The sequence below is a fragment of the Labeo rohita genome, unplaced genomic scaffold (genome assembly GCF_022985175.1).
Source record: "Labeo rohita strain BAU-BD-2019 unplaced genomic scaffold, IGBB_LRoh.1.0 scaffold_90, whole genome shotgun sequence".
NCBI lineage: Eukaryota > Metazoa > Chordata > Actinopteri > Cypriniformes > Cyprinidae > Labeo > Labeo rohita.
Window position 1 is genome coordinate 244,290 of NW_026129854.1, and position 12,697 is coordinate 256,986.

At 34.2% G+C, this 12,697-nt stretch overlaps 2 protein-coding genes across 3 annotated transcripts; both read right to left on the reverse strand.

Moving 5' to 3' along the window:
* Window positions 1–451: 451 nt before the first annotated feature.
* pycr1a (pyrroline-5-carboxylate reductase 1a) lies at window positions 452–7,184 on the reverse strand. 2 transcript variants are annotated; one of them, XM_051105150.1, is made up of 8 exons: window positions 7,067–7,184; window positions 6,743–6,815; window positions 4,647–4,717; window positions 4,355–4,534; window positions 3,082–3,303; window positions 2,888–2,980; window positions 2,633–2,796; window positions 452–975 (listed from the first exon to the last, which is right to left on the reverse strand). In XM_051105150.1, the coding sequence occupies exons 2-8, from the start codon at window positions 6,807–6,809 to the stop codon at window positions 810–812; spliced, it is 963 nt and encodes a 320-aa protein (XP_050961107.1). In that variant the 5' UTR covers window positions 6,810–6,815; window positions 7,067–7,184; the 3' UTR covers window positions 452–809. The 2 variants fall into 2 exon arrangements, with proteins under 2 accessions (XP_050961107.1, XP_050961106.1); XM_051105149.1 differs by having other exon boundaries at window positions 7,031–7,162.
* An 852-nt stretch (window positions 7,185–8,036) lies between these two features.
* On the reverse strand, window positions 8,037–11,160 carry LOC127162350 (myeloid-associated differentiation marker-like protein 2). Its single transcript, XM_051105151.1, has one exon. The coding sequence runs from the start codon at window positions 9,851–9,853 to the stop codon at window positions 8,942–8,944; it is 912 nt and encodes a 303-aa protein (XP_050961108.1). The 5' UTR covers window positions 9,854–11,160; the 3' UTR covers window positions 8,037–8,941.
* Window positions 11,161–12,697: the final 1,537 nt, after the last annotated feature.

Here is a 12,697-nt window from a genome sequence, read left to right on the forward strand (position 1 = left end):
GTGCACTGTATTCAGACATCTTGGACATCTTGGAATTGTTAGGAACACAAGTGTTCGCTCTGTAGGGCACAGCACATGTACACATCGATAGATCACCTCACAGAAAGTGAAGTGGAAGATTTACCTTTATGAATAAATGAATGAATGAGAATGTTGAATACGCAAATCTGCCATGTTTGATCCAAGCCGTCATGCTGTTTTTAAATAAGAATCATCTAATATCTCTGAAGCCGAAAGAAAATGATACAAATGAAAAACTGACTGGCTTAAGGAACAGATACAGCAGAGCTGTTAAACCCTGGTTTGCTATCAGTCAAACAATTTGCTTCACAAATTGGAGTACACAGAACTACTGAGCAGTACTAAGAGTGTGTAAACTGTCCAGATGAAAAATAAAATGTAAATATTAAATATAAGAATTATTCTTTTAAAAGGGAGAAAAAAGGTCAACTTCAAAATGAGAAATCTCACTACAAATGCTTTAATTTCATTCAAGTCATTCATTCAGAGACGCATTGCAAAATACAGCATAATCTGACTAGTTCAGACATAGTTTAATAAATTTACACAGTGTTTTGTTTACAGAGTGTATCAAGAGAAACTATTGCTTAGAGTTGGTCCAAACCAGCATAAGGCAAAAACACAATATACAAAATAAGTGAACACATCATACAGGTTATAGAAAAAAGCTCAGTGACCAGTTTACGAGAACAATTTAAAACAGTTTTTTGGTATTTTAGTGTCTTCCTATCTGCAGTTCTTGGAGTGGTTTCATCCCTACTGTAAACCGGACATGGTTTTGAAGGGTTTCAGTTTTTCTTGTTTTTGGAGGTGCTGCTGTTAAATAGGTTTAGGCCTGTCCTGACCCCGACCCCTGCCGCCGTCACACCCGGCTGCTGAAGCACCATGTCCAGAGTTGTCTTCTTTATGGCAGCGGGGGAAATCTTCTCCTGGTCAGCCAAGTACTGAAGCTCCCTGTCAAAAAAAAAAAAAAAGTAAGCTTAAAAATGATTACGTTATACAGACCCACTTTCTATTATATGTGTTTTAATGATTCTGTACATTTAACATTTAAACATTTAATTGTAACCTGTTAACCATTTTTTAAATTGTATTTTTTTTAAATTGTATTCCACATGGAATACACTGTTGTTCAAAAGTTTGGAATCAGTAAGAATTTATCATTTTATTTTATTTTATTTTATGTAAGTTTCTTCTGCTCACCAAGGCTGCATTTATTTGATCAAAACCAAAAACAGCAACATTGTGAAATATTAAATATAATTTTTGGTAACAATATACAGTATTGTTCAAAATAGGGCTGAAACGATTCCTTGAGTAACTCGAATACAAAAAAATCAAAGCAATTTTTTTTTTTTTGCCTCGAGGCTTCATTTAGTCCATTTACTGTAACTACACACTAAACACTGTGTTTCCCCACGGACCATTATTACTGACGCACAAATCGATAAAGCTGGACATATTTAAGAATGGTGGTTAGTTATGATGTCAGTTAGCTATGTTTTGTTAAAGACTAAGTGCCATTTATGTTGATTGTCTCATTCTCTCTCTGTGACACAGAAAGTTATAAAGTTAGTGAATATCAAATGAAGAGTGCCTCAGCATGATTACAAATGTGATACTGATTTTATGCAACAGTTCATCAATAAACAAGTAGTTAATATTAAGAGACTTATGTTTTAGACAGCATATTGCCCGTTTTTGCTGTATTTTGCCAACAAATAACCATTACAAACTCAGCCACAGCACTGTTTTGCGTCTTTTTTGCGTCACCCCTTAAATGATTCAGTTCAATCGCAATGACTCACTTACTTAACAGTGACTTACTGCCACCTACTGGCGGTTTTGATTTCACATTTAAAGTATCTTCATTTTGAAAATACATGTAAATATCATTATTCAATGTTTTGTGTAAAATAACCAAAAATTATTTATGCATTTGTAACTGCAAGTTAAATGCATTCATGTCCTTCTGAGCTGAATTAAACATCTAAATACATATATATATTTATTTACTGATATATTTGTATTTGCATTTTGTATGTATAATGCATTAAATGGGTTTAGTTTTCATGGCTATTACTGTATGCAATATCAGCAATAAAAATGTTCATTTTTCTAAAAAAGAAACAAATTAGTTGTTTATTTTAAGAGACCTATTTTATTTTCTCTTGTATATTTAGTATTGCTTTTTAATAAAGAAAATGTCTTCTTATCTGATCCTAGATTAATTGATGGAATAATCTGTAGAATACTCGATTACTAAAATAATCGAAAAGTTCAAAAGTATGGGGTTAGTAATTCTTTTTTCTTTCTTTTTTGAAAGAAACTAATAGTTTTTATTTAGCAAGGTTGTGTTAAACTGATAAAAAAAGTGATAGTGAAGACTCTATTGTTAGAATAGACTTCTTCTGTAGAGCTGCTAGTCACTTCTGTTTTGTGCATATCATAAAAATATATGCTTATCAAATCATTTTCATTGATTATGTCTTATGAAGAAAGGTAGATGAACACAACTATACTTCAAGATGAACTTCAACTAACTGAAAATCACTCATTTGAAATTCTTTTGCCTTCTTTCAAGCAGCATTTTTTTTTTTTTTAGCTGTACCTTGTTCTAATGCATGACGCCTCCACAGCGTTGATCAGGAGGCTACGGAAGCCGCCGCTTTCCATGACATGTAAAGCGTGGATCGTAGCACCTCCAGGTGAAGCCACGTTGTCTTTTAATTGTCCAGGGTGTTGCTCGGACTCCAGGAGCATTTTTGCCGCCCCCTTGGAAAAAGCATAATTATACTGTAAATCTCAGACAAGATTGATCAGATTATAAATATGAGAAATGTTTCAGAGATTGTCATGCACTAACAAGCAGGGCCTGAGCTCCCAGTCGCACAGCCAGTCTTCTGGGGAGTCCCATCTTCACCCCTCCATCAGCAAGAGCGTCAACAGCTAGAAACGCCTAAGATAAAAAGAAGTCGTCAGAGGTGGATGTGCAAAGGAAACCACAAGGAGCTCAACGGTTGGTTTAAACCTCCTTTATATTTCACGGTTGTTCCTTACGTAGGCTGGGCCGCTGCCACTAAGGCCAGTGACGGCATCGATTAGGTCCTCCTCCACCTCTGTGCAGTAGCCCACACTGGCCATTAGCTGCTCCAAGAGCTTTCCGTCCTCCACCTCTGCATGAGTGCCTGTGGCGTACACCGTGGCTCCTTCACGCACCACCACTGGAGTATTTGTCATACAGCGGATTACTTTAGGTGACGGCCGGTACTGCAGTAATTTCTGCAAATATAGGAAGTTATGAACAGATATAGAATTTAATTGATGTGTGATCAGAGGTGTGTGTATATTGCATGGCCCATAAAATTAAGAGAGTACAATCTGTATTAATATCTTTGTGTTACATAACATGACGCTGTTTTTGCATTAATGCAAGATTTATTCAATGCAAGTGTTCAAAATGGGCATTACTAGAGGATTTCTCAATATTTATATAATTTTTGTTGGACTTCCATAAAAAAAAAAAAAAATCTGATATACTCTATGAATGATCAAACATGAAATAAGTAAATGAGTGAATGAAAGAATGATATATGAATATATGATATGTGTTTTTGAAATAACTCCTTTATGCTCACCAAGGCTACAGGGATTTAATCATAAATACAGTTAAACAGTAATATTATAAGATGTAATTAGCATTTAAAAAATAATAATAATAAAATCTATTTACATTAGGGCTGTCAAATCAATTAATCGTGATTAATCGTAATTGTGTTTACATAATATATGAGTGTGTACTGTGTGTATTTTTATGTATATTCAGAATAAATACACACACATTATGTTTACCTAACATATATTATTTAAACTCAACACTTTTATTTTGAATGCAATTAATCGTGATTCATCTATTTGACAGCCCTAATTTAAATATACTTCAGCTGTAATTTATTGCTGTAATCAAAGCTGAATATTCAAAACAACAGCATTTTATTTGAAACACTTTTTTTGTAACATTACAAAACGTCTTTACTGTCGTATTTAATGAACTTCATGCATCCTTGCTAAATGAAAGTATTAATTTAAAAGGAAAAAAAAAGAAAAACGTATTATTTCCAGCGTTTGAATGACAGTGTATCATAGTTTTCACAGAAATATTAAGCAGCATAACTGATTTTAACATTTATAATAGTAAGAAATGTTTCTTGAGCAGCAAATCAGCATATTAGAATGATTTCTGATGGATCATATGACACTAAACACTGGAGTAACGATGCTGATCTATCTATCTTTATTTAGTTAGTTAGTTAGTTATTCTAGTTATTCTGACCTTCTCTATGGAGCTGATCGTCACTCCTGCTGCACAGGACACAATGAGATGACGGTCTTCGATGTCTGGCCCGATCTCATCCAAAACGAAGGGAATGATATGTGGCTTGACTGCAAGGAACAGAACATCACTCTTGTTTACAGTCTCTTTATTACTGGTGGTGAAGTATGCGCCCATTTTCTGAAGAATAGAGAAAGTACCTCATTAAACATGTTCAAAAAAAGTGTATTTGAATACTGCTTTTAAACTAATTTGTTGTCTAATATGACTCAGATCCTGGTCAAACACTCACTCTTAGGCCAACGACAGTTGGGAGGTCTGTGTCTGGAGAGCTCGCTGTTATCCTGCGTGTGGCGATCACACCTGATGGACAGGAGAATGCAAAGTAATGTTGTGAATAATATTATATGTTAGGGTGTATGTTATGTTTAGTCAAAGGCACAAGTATATATAGTAATATATGCACAAGGGTGTGTTCATTGGTTTAAAAATACAGAAAAAAAAAATGTAATATTGTGAAATATTATTACAATGTAAAACAATGTCTATATTAATAGACAGTAATATTTAATTTATATTATTATTATTAATCATGTGTCACATGCAGTGTTGGGGGTAACGCATTACAAGTGACGTGAGTTACGTAATATTATTACTTTTTCCAATTAACTAGTAAAGTAAGGCATTACTTTTTAACTGACAAGAAAATATCTAAGTTACTTTTTTTTAAAAAGTAATGCCATGTTCTAGTAATGTTAGTTCTAGAATAAATGTGAACATGCATTAATTCATCTCACTCACAAAAAACAGATTCAGTATTTCTTAAAATGGATAAAAACTGTGAAATTCAACTCAGAATATGATGCAAACCTGCAATAATTAAATATGTAAAATAATACAAATATCCTTTATGCATTTAATCCCATTTTATAAACTGATGTCTTTGCTGCCGACCTTTAATGATCCAATTCAACCATACTAATAAGAAAAAAAATTACTCAAGATAATCTAACATTTGCTTTTCTCAAAGCCTGAGGCTTTTGGTGTGAAAAGGCTTTTACATTTGCCAAAAGTAGTACTTTTTATATTAAAAACAAACAAGCAAGCCCTGCCCAGATTTAAAAAGTAACGCAAAAGTAAAGTAACGCATTACTTTCCATAAAAAGTAACTAAATAACACAATTAGTTACTTTTTTAGGTAGTAACTCAATATTGCAACGCATTACTTTTAAAAGTAACTTTCCCCAACACTGGTCACATGAATTTTTTTTAAGAAATTAATACTTTTATTCACCAAGGATGTATTAAGTTAATAATTAAACGTTTATTAAAAGTTAATAATAAATAATTTACATTGTTATAAAATATTTATATTTTGAATAAACACTGTACTTTTTAAACTTGTTATTCATGAAAGAATCCTGAAAAAAAAAAAAAAAAAAAAATCACAGGTTCCAAAAAATATTTGGCAGCACAACTGTTGATATTATCCAACATTGATCATTCTAATAATAAATCCGCATATTAGAATGATTTCTGAAGGATCATGTGACACTTAAGACTGGAGTAACAGCTGATAAAAATTCAGCTTTTCATCACAGGAATAAATTCTATTTTAAAGTATGTTAAAATAAAAAACATTATTTTATATTGTAAAAACATTTTGCAATATTACTGTTTTTTTTCTATATTTTTAATCAAATAAATGCAGCCTTGATGAGCATAAGAGACTTCTTTAAAGACTATTACAAGTCTTACTGACCCCAAACTTTTGAACGGTAGTGTATATATATATATATATATATATATATTTGGCAGCACAACTGTGTCTAACACTGATAATTCTCATAATAAATCAGCTTATTAGAATGATTTCTGAAGGATCACGTGACACTGAAGAGTAATGATGCTGAAAATTCAGCTTAGCATCACATGAATAAATTACATTTTAAAGTATATAAGGAAAAAGAATTATATTGTAATAACTTTTGCATGCACATATAATAAACGTCATTCATATTTTTATGCCTCACTTTTTTTTTTAACTATTAAATATTTTGGTAAATAAAAATGAAAACCAATTTGACAAAATGCTCTTACAATTGCCCACTACTAAGATGGATAGATGGAGATCACATAATTATTATTAACATTATTATTATTATTATTGTTATTAGTATTATTACTACTACTGCACATTTACTGTGTCTATATTACTCTTGATCTAATGTGTAAAACTGTACTTATTTAATAAAACTTTGACTAATGTGCATGTTTTATGAGTATTTAGTAAAGTCTTGTTTGGGATGATCTGGATTGTTCACCCGTTGTAATGTTTTGATCCCTCTAGTGGTTGTAGTGTGTAATGTTCAGCTGCTGCTGCTGTACCTGCTGCTGTGAAGCCTTTCACCAGCGCGTGAGCCAACTGACCTGCTCCAATGAAACCAACGCTCATTTTGACCTGTAAACAACCACACCGATCAGCATTCACCAGCAGACAAAACACACAGGTTAATAATCCATTTAAAAGCACTTAATAATAAGGTGAGGTGATATCAGGACGGAGTTTGTTTTTTGTATACTTTATTTCCTGATTGGATTAGAAAAGCTGTAACGCAGCAGAGACAACGAGATAAATGCCGAGAACTACGTTTAAAAGTTACCTAATAAACATACCTGAAATATTGTCCTTCGAAGAGCTGGTGTACTTACGTTTTGTTTATTTCGCGTTTGTTTATTGTGTTCACGTTTTATGTGGACGTTTAGTTACACTGCCATTACTGAGGTGGAGTAAAGGGCTTTGACCAATCACGGTTGAGCACTGCTCGAGTCTCGGCCAATCGCTGTGCTTCATGCATGCATCGTGCGTCCTGATAGGTCAGCTCTGCTGTTGGACAAGCCAGTTGCATCACTCTTCGTGAGCACGTGGGCTTGTGTCAACAGAAAGAGCAAAACTGTATCCGCAGTTGTCTGATAAATTTAACAGATTCCTTGTATTTGATTTACTTTTTGTTGATGTATTTATTCCTCAATACTCTTTTCTTGCTCTCTGTCTCACCTATGTTTAACTAGTTTACCTTATTAGAGACTATAGATCTCAGTTGATTTCAGTCAAAGCTAAATATAATTTTTAATTACAGACAAACGCAAAACCTAGACTACTTCTAACTCACGGTTATTTTGTCTATTTATAAACATTTGCCAAATAAAATGTTTTCAGATTTAGCTAACTTCTATAAATGTTCATAATTGAGTAGGTTATATATATATATATATATTTTTTTTTTTTTTCTATGATCCACTTCAAATGATGACTACTGTAGATTATATATAATACACAACACACACACACATAGATATAAATAAACTTCAGCAAGGAACATAATTTAAAATGCTTTCTAAAAACTGAAATATTGTAATATATAAAAATATTAAACATTATTAAATAATCATAAGTCTACTTTTGATCTCTAGTGGGTATTTGTATTTAGCCTAAATGTAAGCTACATGTATATATTTTAAATCTTTTTATTTTTAGTATTTTTTATTTTATTTATTTATTTATTTAGCTATATGTGCATATTCATTCTGAAGTGTTTTAATTTGCGTACCTGGTCATTTTTGTTTTGTGGTATTTTAAAGTTGTGAGAAAGAGAAAGAAGCTGATCTGGCCACAAAAGAATCCAGTTTACCCACATATTTTGATTTATTTAAATGTACTGAGAAGAAGTAACAATATATTGTTACATGCTGTTAAAACAAATAAACAAACAAACAAAAACAACATACTGAACTATTATTGGAGTCTGAGTAGATTGACCAGATATACAGGGATTGCTATCTAAAATAAAATAAAATAGTATTTATGGACAATACATAAACAATTGATAGGCTATATTCTCAAAATCTCAAATAATAATAATAATAATAATAATAATGTTTGACATATAACATTATTATAACATTACATGCATACTTCAAATATAAAAAATACACTTTAGGTTGTACTCATAGTAAGCCAGAACTGTTCTAATTCACAACAAACTTAAAGCAAAAACCATTCTTAAAGGGATAGTTCACCCTAAAATTACATTTCTGTCATATTTTACTCACCCTCATGTCATCTTCAAACTCTATGACTTTCTGTGGCATATAATAGATTTCTTCTTCTTCTTTTTTTTTTTTTTTCTTCTAATACAATCACCAAAACTCAAAGTATATTAAAATTACAGTCACTTTAAAATTACATAAAGGTGAGAAAACAATGGCAGAATTTACATTTTTGGGTGAACTATCCCTTTAAGACATACAGTGTCAGTGAACTGCAGAGAGGTATTGTCACGGAAGTCACTTTTACATTGTTTAAAATTGTTTTGATTTCATTCTACTAAGCAAAGCTGGAGTTAGAATTGCAGTTAGAAAGTCTAAACATTTTCATTCTAATCAACAAAATTACAAAAACCCAGAATATTTTGAAGTACTACAAATACACACAACCATATTTTATTGGCATGGCTGTATGTTTCAACACTTCTCATGCTTCATTTCCAGAATTCATATGTCCACCGGACTGGAGATGAGCTGGTCTTATGCAGATGAATGCGAGACAAATCGTATTCTTTGAGAGTACACCAGATCGGTGAAATACAGCACCAGGTTAACAGAAGTGAACACGGCAATCACCAGCTTGCTGTCCCATGGGCACTTTCCTCTAGGGCAGTCTTCTGGTCGCCCCGGGGTGCCATACTTCTTATCAAAACTAAAAATCGGCCAGACCACAGCAGCACTCAGATACAGCAGCACGGCCAGGAAGGTGTAGATGACCACAAAGCGGTCGAAAGGAAAGCGCAGCGAAGACGTTCTCCCCGAGACGGTGAGAGCCACAACGACGACAGTTACGGCGAAGCACAGGCTGTAGACCACCACACAGTATTGTGTAGGGATGTGGCGGTTGTATTCACTGTCATTGGCTAGAGCGCCAAAAATGATGCAGGCTATGAAGGCTTGGACCACCTTGAGCAGGCCAGACATGGTAGCCATATAGCCAACCACATGGCCCGGCTTGGCCCGTGTGATGAACACCTCAGCTCCGTAAGCGAAGCAACAAACGCTGGAGCAAACAGTGACTGCGATGCGATAGTTGCGCACCTCGCAGCCCTCAGATGGGCATTCGGATCTGAGAAAATAGACGGGGTAGACTACAGAGGCCGTGACGTACATGAGAGTGGCCAACATGGCGAAGGCCACAGTGAAGTTGTCCCAGGAGATGGGCATACACCCATGTAGCCTCGTCACGTCCAGAGTAAAGACCACGAGTGTAACGGCAAAGCAGAAGCACCAGACGAACATGCAGTAGGTCCCGTAGGTGGCGCTGAAACCCGCACTGTGGGCCACCAGGGCCATGGTGGTGCAACCCAGGAGCAGCTGGCACATCCGGGCAGCGCCGAGTCCGGACAGCACTGCTCCCTTGTTTAGATAATGGCCTCCTTGGGGGTCCATGGGAAGCTTTGGGTGGATCTGGATGAATCAGATGAGCGTCGCTGCACCTCCACGGCCCAGTCCACAAACCTCGCCCTTTGCCTGCCTCTTTATTTAGGCAGCCCTAATGACAAATCTCCTTTACTGCTTCCCAACCCTGCTTTATAATTACTGCAGAGTGTGTGGGATCAGATTACAGTAAAAACTCTAGATCTTCTCTCTGTCTGTGAGTGAAAAGTAACTTTTCAGTGCTTTTAGCTTTTCAAAAGATTGTCTAGCAAAATAGCAAACCAACAAGAGAATCGTCTTTTGAGTTCAAATCATTTCTGTTATTTAAACAAAGTTCCAAATTCCAGTCAGTGGCTCCCTGTGGCACCTTACAGCTTGGGTTTTACATAGTCACCTTGTCCTCACAAGTCTTGCTTTTGGTTCTTGTCAGTTGATCGTGACCACTGGATCTTCGCAGATAGTTCCAAACGAGTCAAAAGTCACCTTCATATGCTATAGCTGAAGTGTCTCTTCAAGACGAGCTAGGTCCAAAAAATATCCCACATGAGATGGTATCAGGTTCTTACTTTCTTCAAAAGTTCTTCTTCTTTTAACACCGATTGCCTTAGAACTCTGTCTAGCACTGTTTCCACACTCACACACACTGGCGTGTGCTGGGCTTTGAGTTGAAGTGCACTAGGGAAAGTGGCTGTAATGACTGCGTTCTGCCGAGCTCAGGGCCACGGGCTCCACCAGCTCTATAAATAGAGCCCTATATTCCACTGTGGAATGGGGTGGGAATCCAAGCAACAGTGCAGGGAGTCGTGTTTCATATGGTTGCAAACTGTGTGTGTATGTGCTATTTAGGGACACTTACAAGGTGTAGGCCCTGGCACATCTGTCTGGCTCAAAGAAAAAAATGCAATTTAATGGCTCCAGATTAAACATCAGATGAAAGTTTGCTTGTGAGTTTTATGCATGCTATTCAGAACAAAAATCATGCTAAGACATTGTTTTTTTTTGTTTGTTTTGTTTTTACATTAGCTAATGCTTTTGAATGTCTTCATTTTTAAAATACAAAGTAGCTTTCCCAACAATTTAGTTGCTTATTCTGTAGTCAGAGTAGACTGCATCCTCCAAAAAGTATTAATATTTATAATCCAGGTAATACAGCACCTTTAAGGTACAAATTGATGCACAGTTTTGTGTGTGTGTGTACTTTTTTTTGCTACATTGTGGGGACCAAATGTCCCCACAAGGATAGTAAAACCTGAAATTTTTGACATTGTGGGGACCAGCCTGCGGTCTCCACAATATAAAAAAATAAAAATAAAAATAGTAAATGATGTTTATCTGAAAATGTAACAATGCAAACATGTTTTCTGTAAGGGGTGAGTTTAGGGTTAGGGTTGGGTTAGGGGATAGACAATATCATTTTGTCAGTATAAAAACTATAGAAGTCTAAGGAAAGTCCCAACAATTCACAAAAACAAATGTGTGTGTGTGTTTTCAAACCAAAACATCTCCAACACTTGGCTCCAGTCAGTCTTGGGGAAAGTTACTTTTGAATGTAATGCATTACCAAAGCTGGGTAGTAACTGATTACATGTAATCTGGAATATGTAATCAGATTCCAAATTTAAGTACTTGTAATTACCTTAAATTAAAATTTAAAATACTCATAATCAGACTACATTTACTTTATGGATTACAAATTATTTTATGGATTAGAGGATTACATATTATTTAAACAATAGCAATATTTATTTCATAATTTATTGATTCTCCCTAATTCCCTTTTTTATTTAATTACATCTTTTACATTTCCCTTTCTAAAACAGTCTACTGCTTATATACATTCAGAAAGTCTTCCAGTTTTGTGGACATTCACACGAAGATCAGTCGCTACCCTGATAGCACATGTACATCACGGAGACGTCTAATTGACGTCTACATTTACATCTGCAAGACTTATTTATTAGGTTGTTTGCTCATCTGCAATATGTTTATGGGACATATCCTATCAGATGTCAAATAGCCATCTATTTGATGTCTTTAAGATGTCTATGATTTATAATGTATTTAAAACTGACATCTTACAGACGTCTTTTTTCTGTGACATTTGACCACTGGATTTACAAAAATCATTTCAGGTTTAAGACGTGTTTCAGTGTTGCATCAAATATTGATTCATTGATTCATTTTTCTTTGAATTATCACTAGATTATTTAACCATGTATTTCTTTGTCTTTAGAAGGCCTTTGTCTTCTAAACATATTAAAATGCACAAATTCATGAAGTAACAAATTCCGAAACTTTTTTTTTTCTCATCTGAACCACTTTTACCCAACATATTTACCTGAAGTAAAGATTTTAAAATAAATATTTTAAATATCACATTTGCATGTTATCTTACATTTGTTATGGCCATATGAAATGCGGGTAAACAAAATATTATTATTATTATTATTATTATTATTATTTTAGAAAAATGTTTTATTTTAAATGATTTTATAATGACTTATTTTAATTTAACATGTTTATGATTTAATCAATTATTAGCTTTTCAATAAATTTATAATCCCTGCAGTTCCTTCACAAACCCCAGTTTGGGAAACCTTGACGTAATGTACTTCATGTTGTTAATAACAATATGTAATGTAATGAATTACATTAGTATTATTTTTTTCATGTAATTCAGAATCAGTAACAGACTTCAATTCGTAAGTAATCTACTGAAGGATCAGACGATCCTCAAATGCAAACTGTGTGTGTTTTGCCTTGAGAGCAACCATACATTTGTGTTGTGTTTTGCTTTCTTCATTTATTCTTCATTCATTTATTCATTTAGAATCATTAATCATTTGATCATTTTAT

What these genes read in the sequence shown, in the direction of transcription:
- pycr1a (XM_051105150.1), bottom strand. Translation starts at nt 6,809, where the DNA reads ATGAGCGTTGGTTTCATTGGAGCAGGTCAGTTGGCTCACGCGCTGGTG. An exon ending in TGGGAGCTCAGGCCCTGCTT is followed by an intron (nt 2,797 to 2,887) that starts GTTAGTGCATGA and finishes GCTTTTTCCAAG; the next exon opens with GGGGCGGCAAAAATGCTCCT. An exon ending in GCGTCATGCATTAGAACAAG is followed by an intron (nt 976 to 2,632) that starts GTACAGCTAAAA and finishes TTTTTTTGACAG; the next exon opens with GGAGCTTCAGTACTTGGCTG.
- LOC127162350 (XM_051105151.1), bottom strand. Translation starts at nt 9,853, where the DNA reads ATGGACCCCCAAGGAGGCCATTATCTAAACAAGGGAGCAGTGCTGTCC.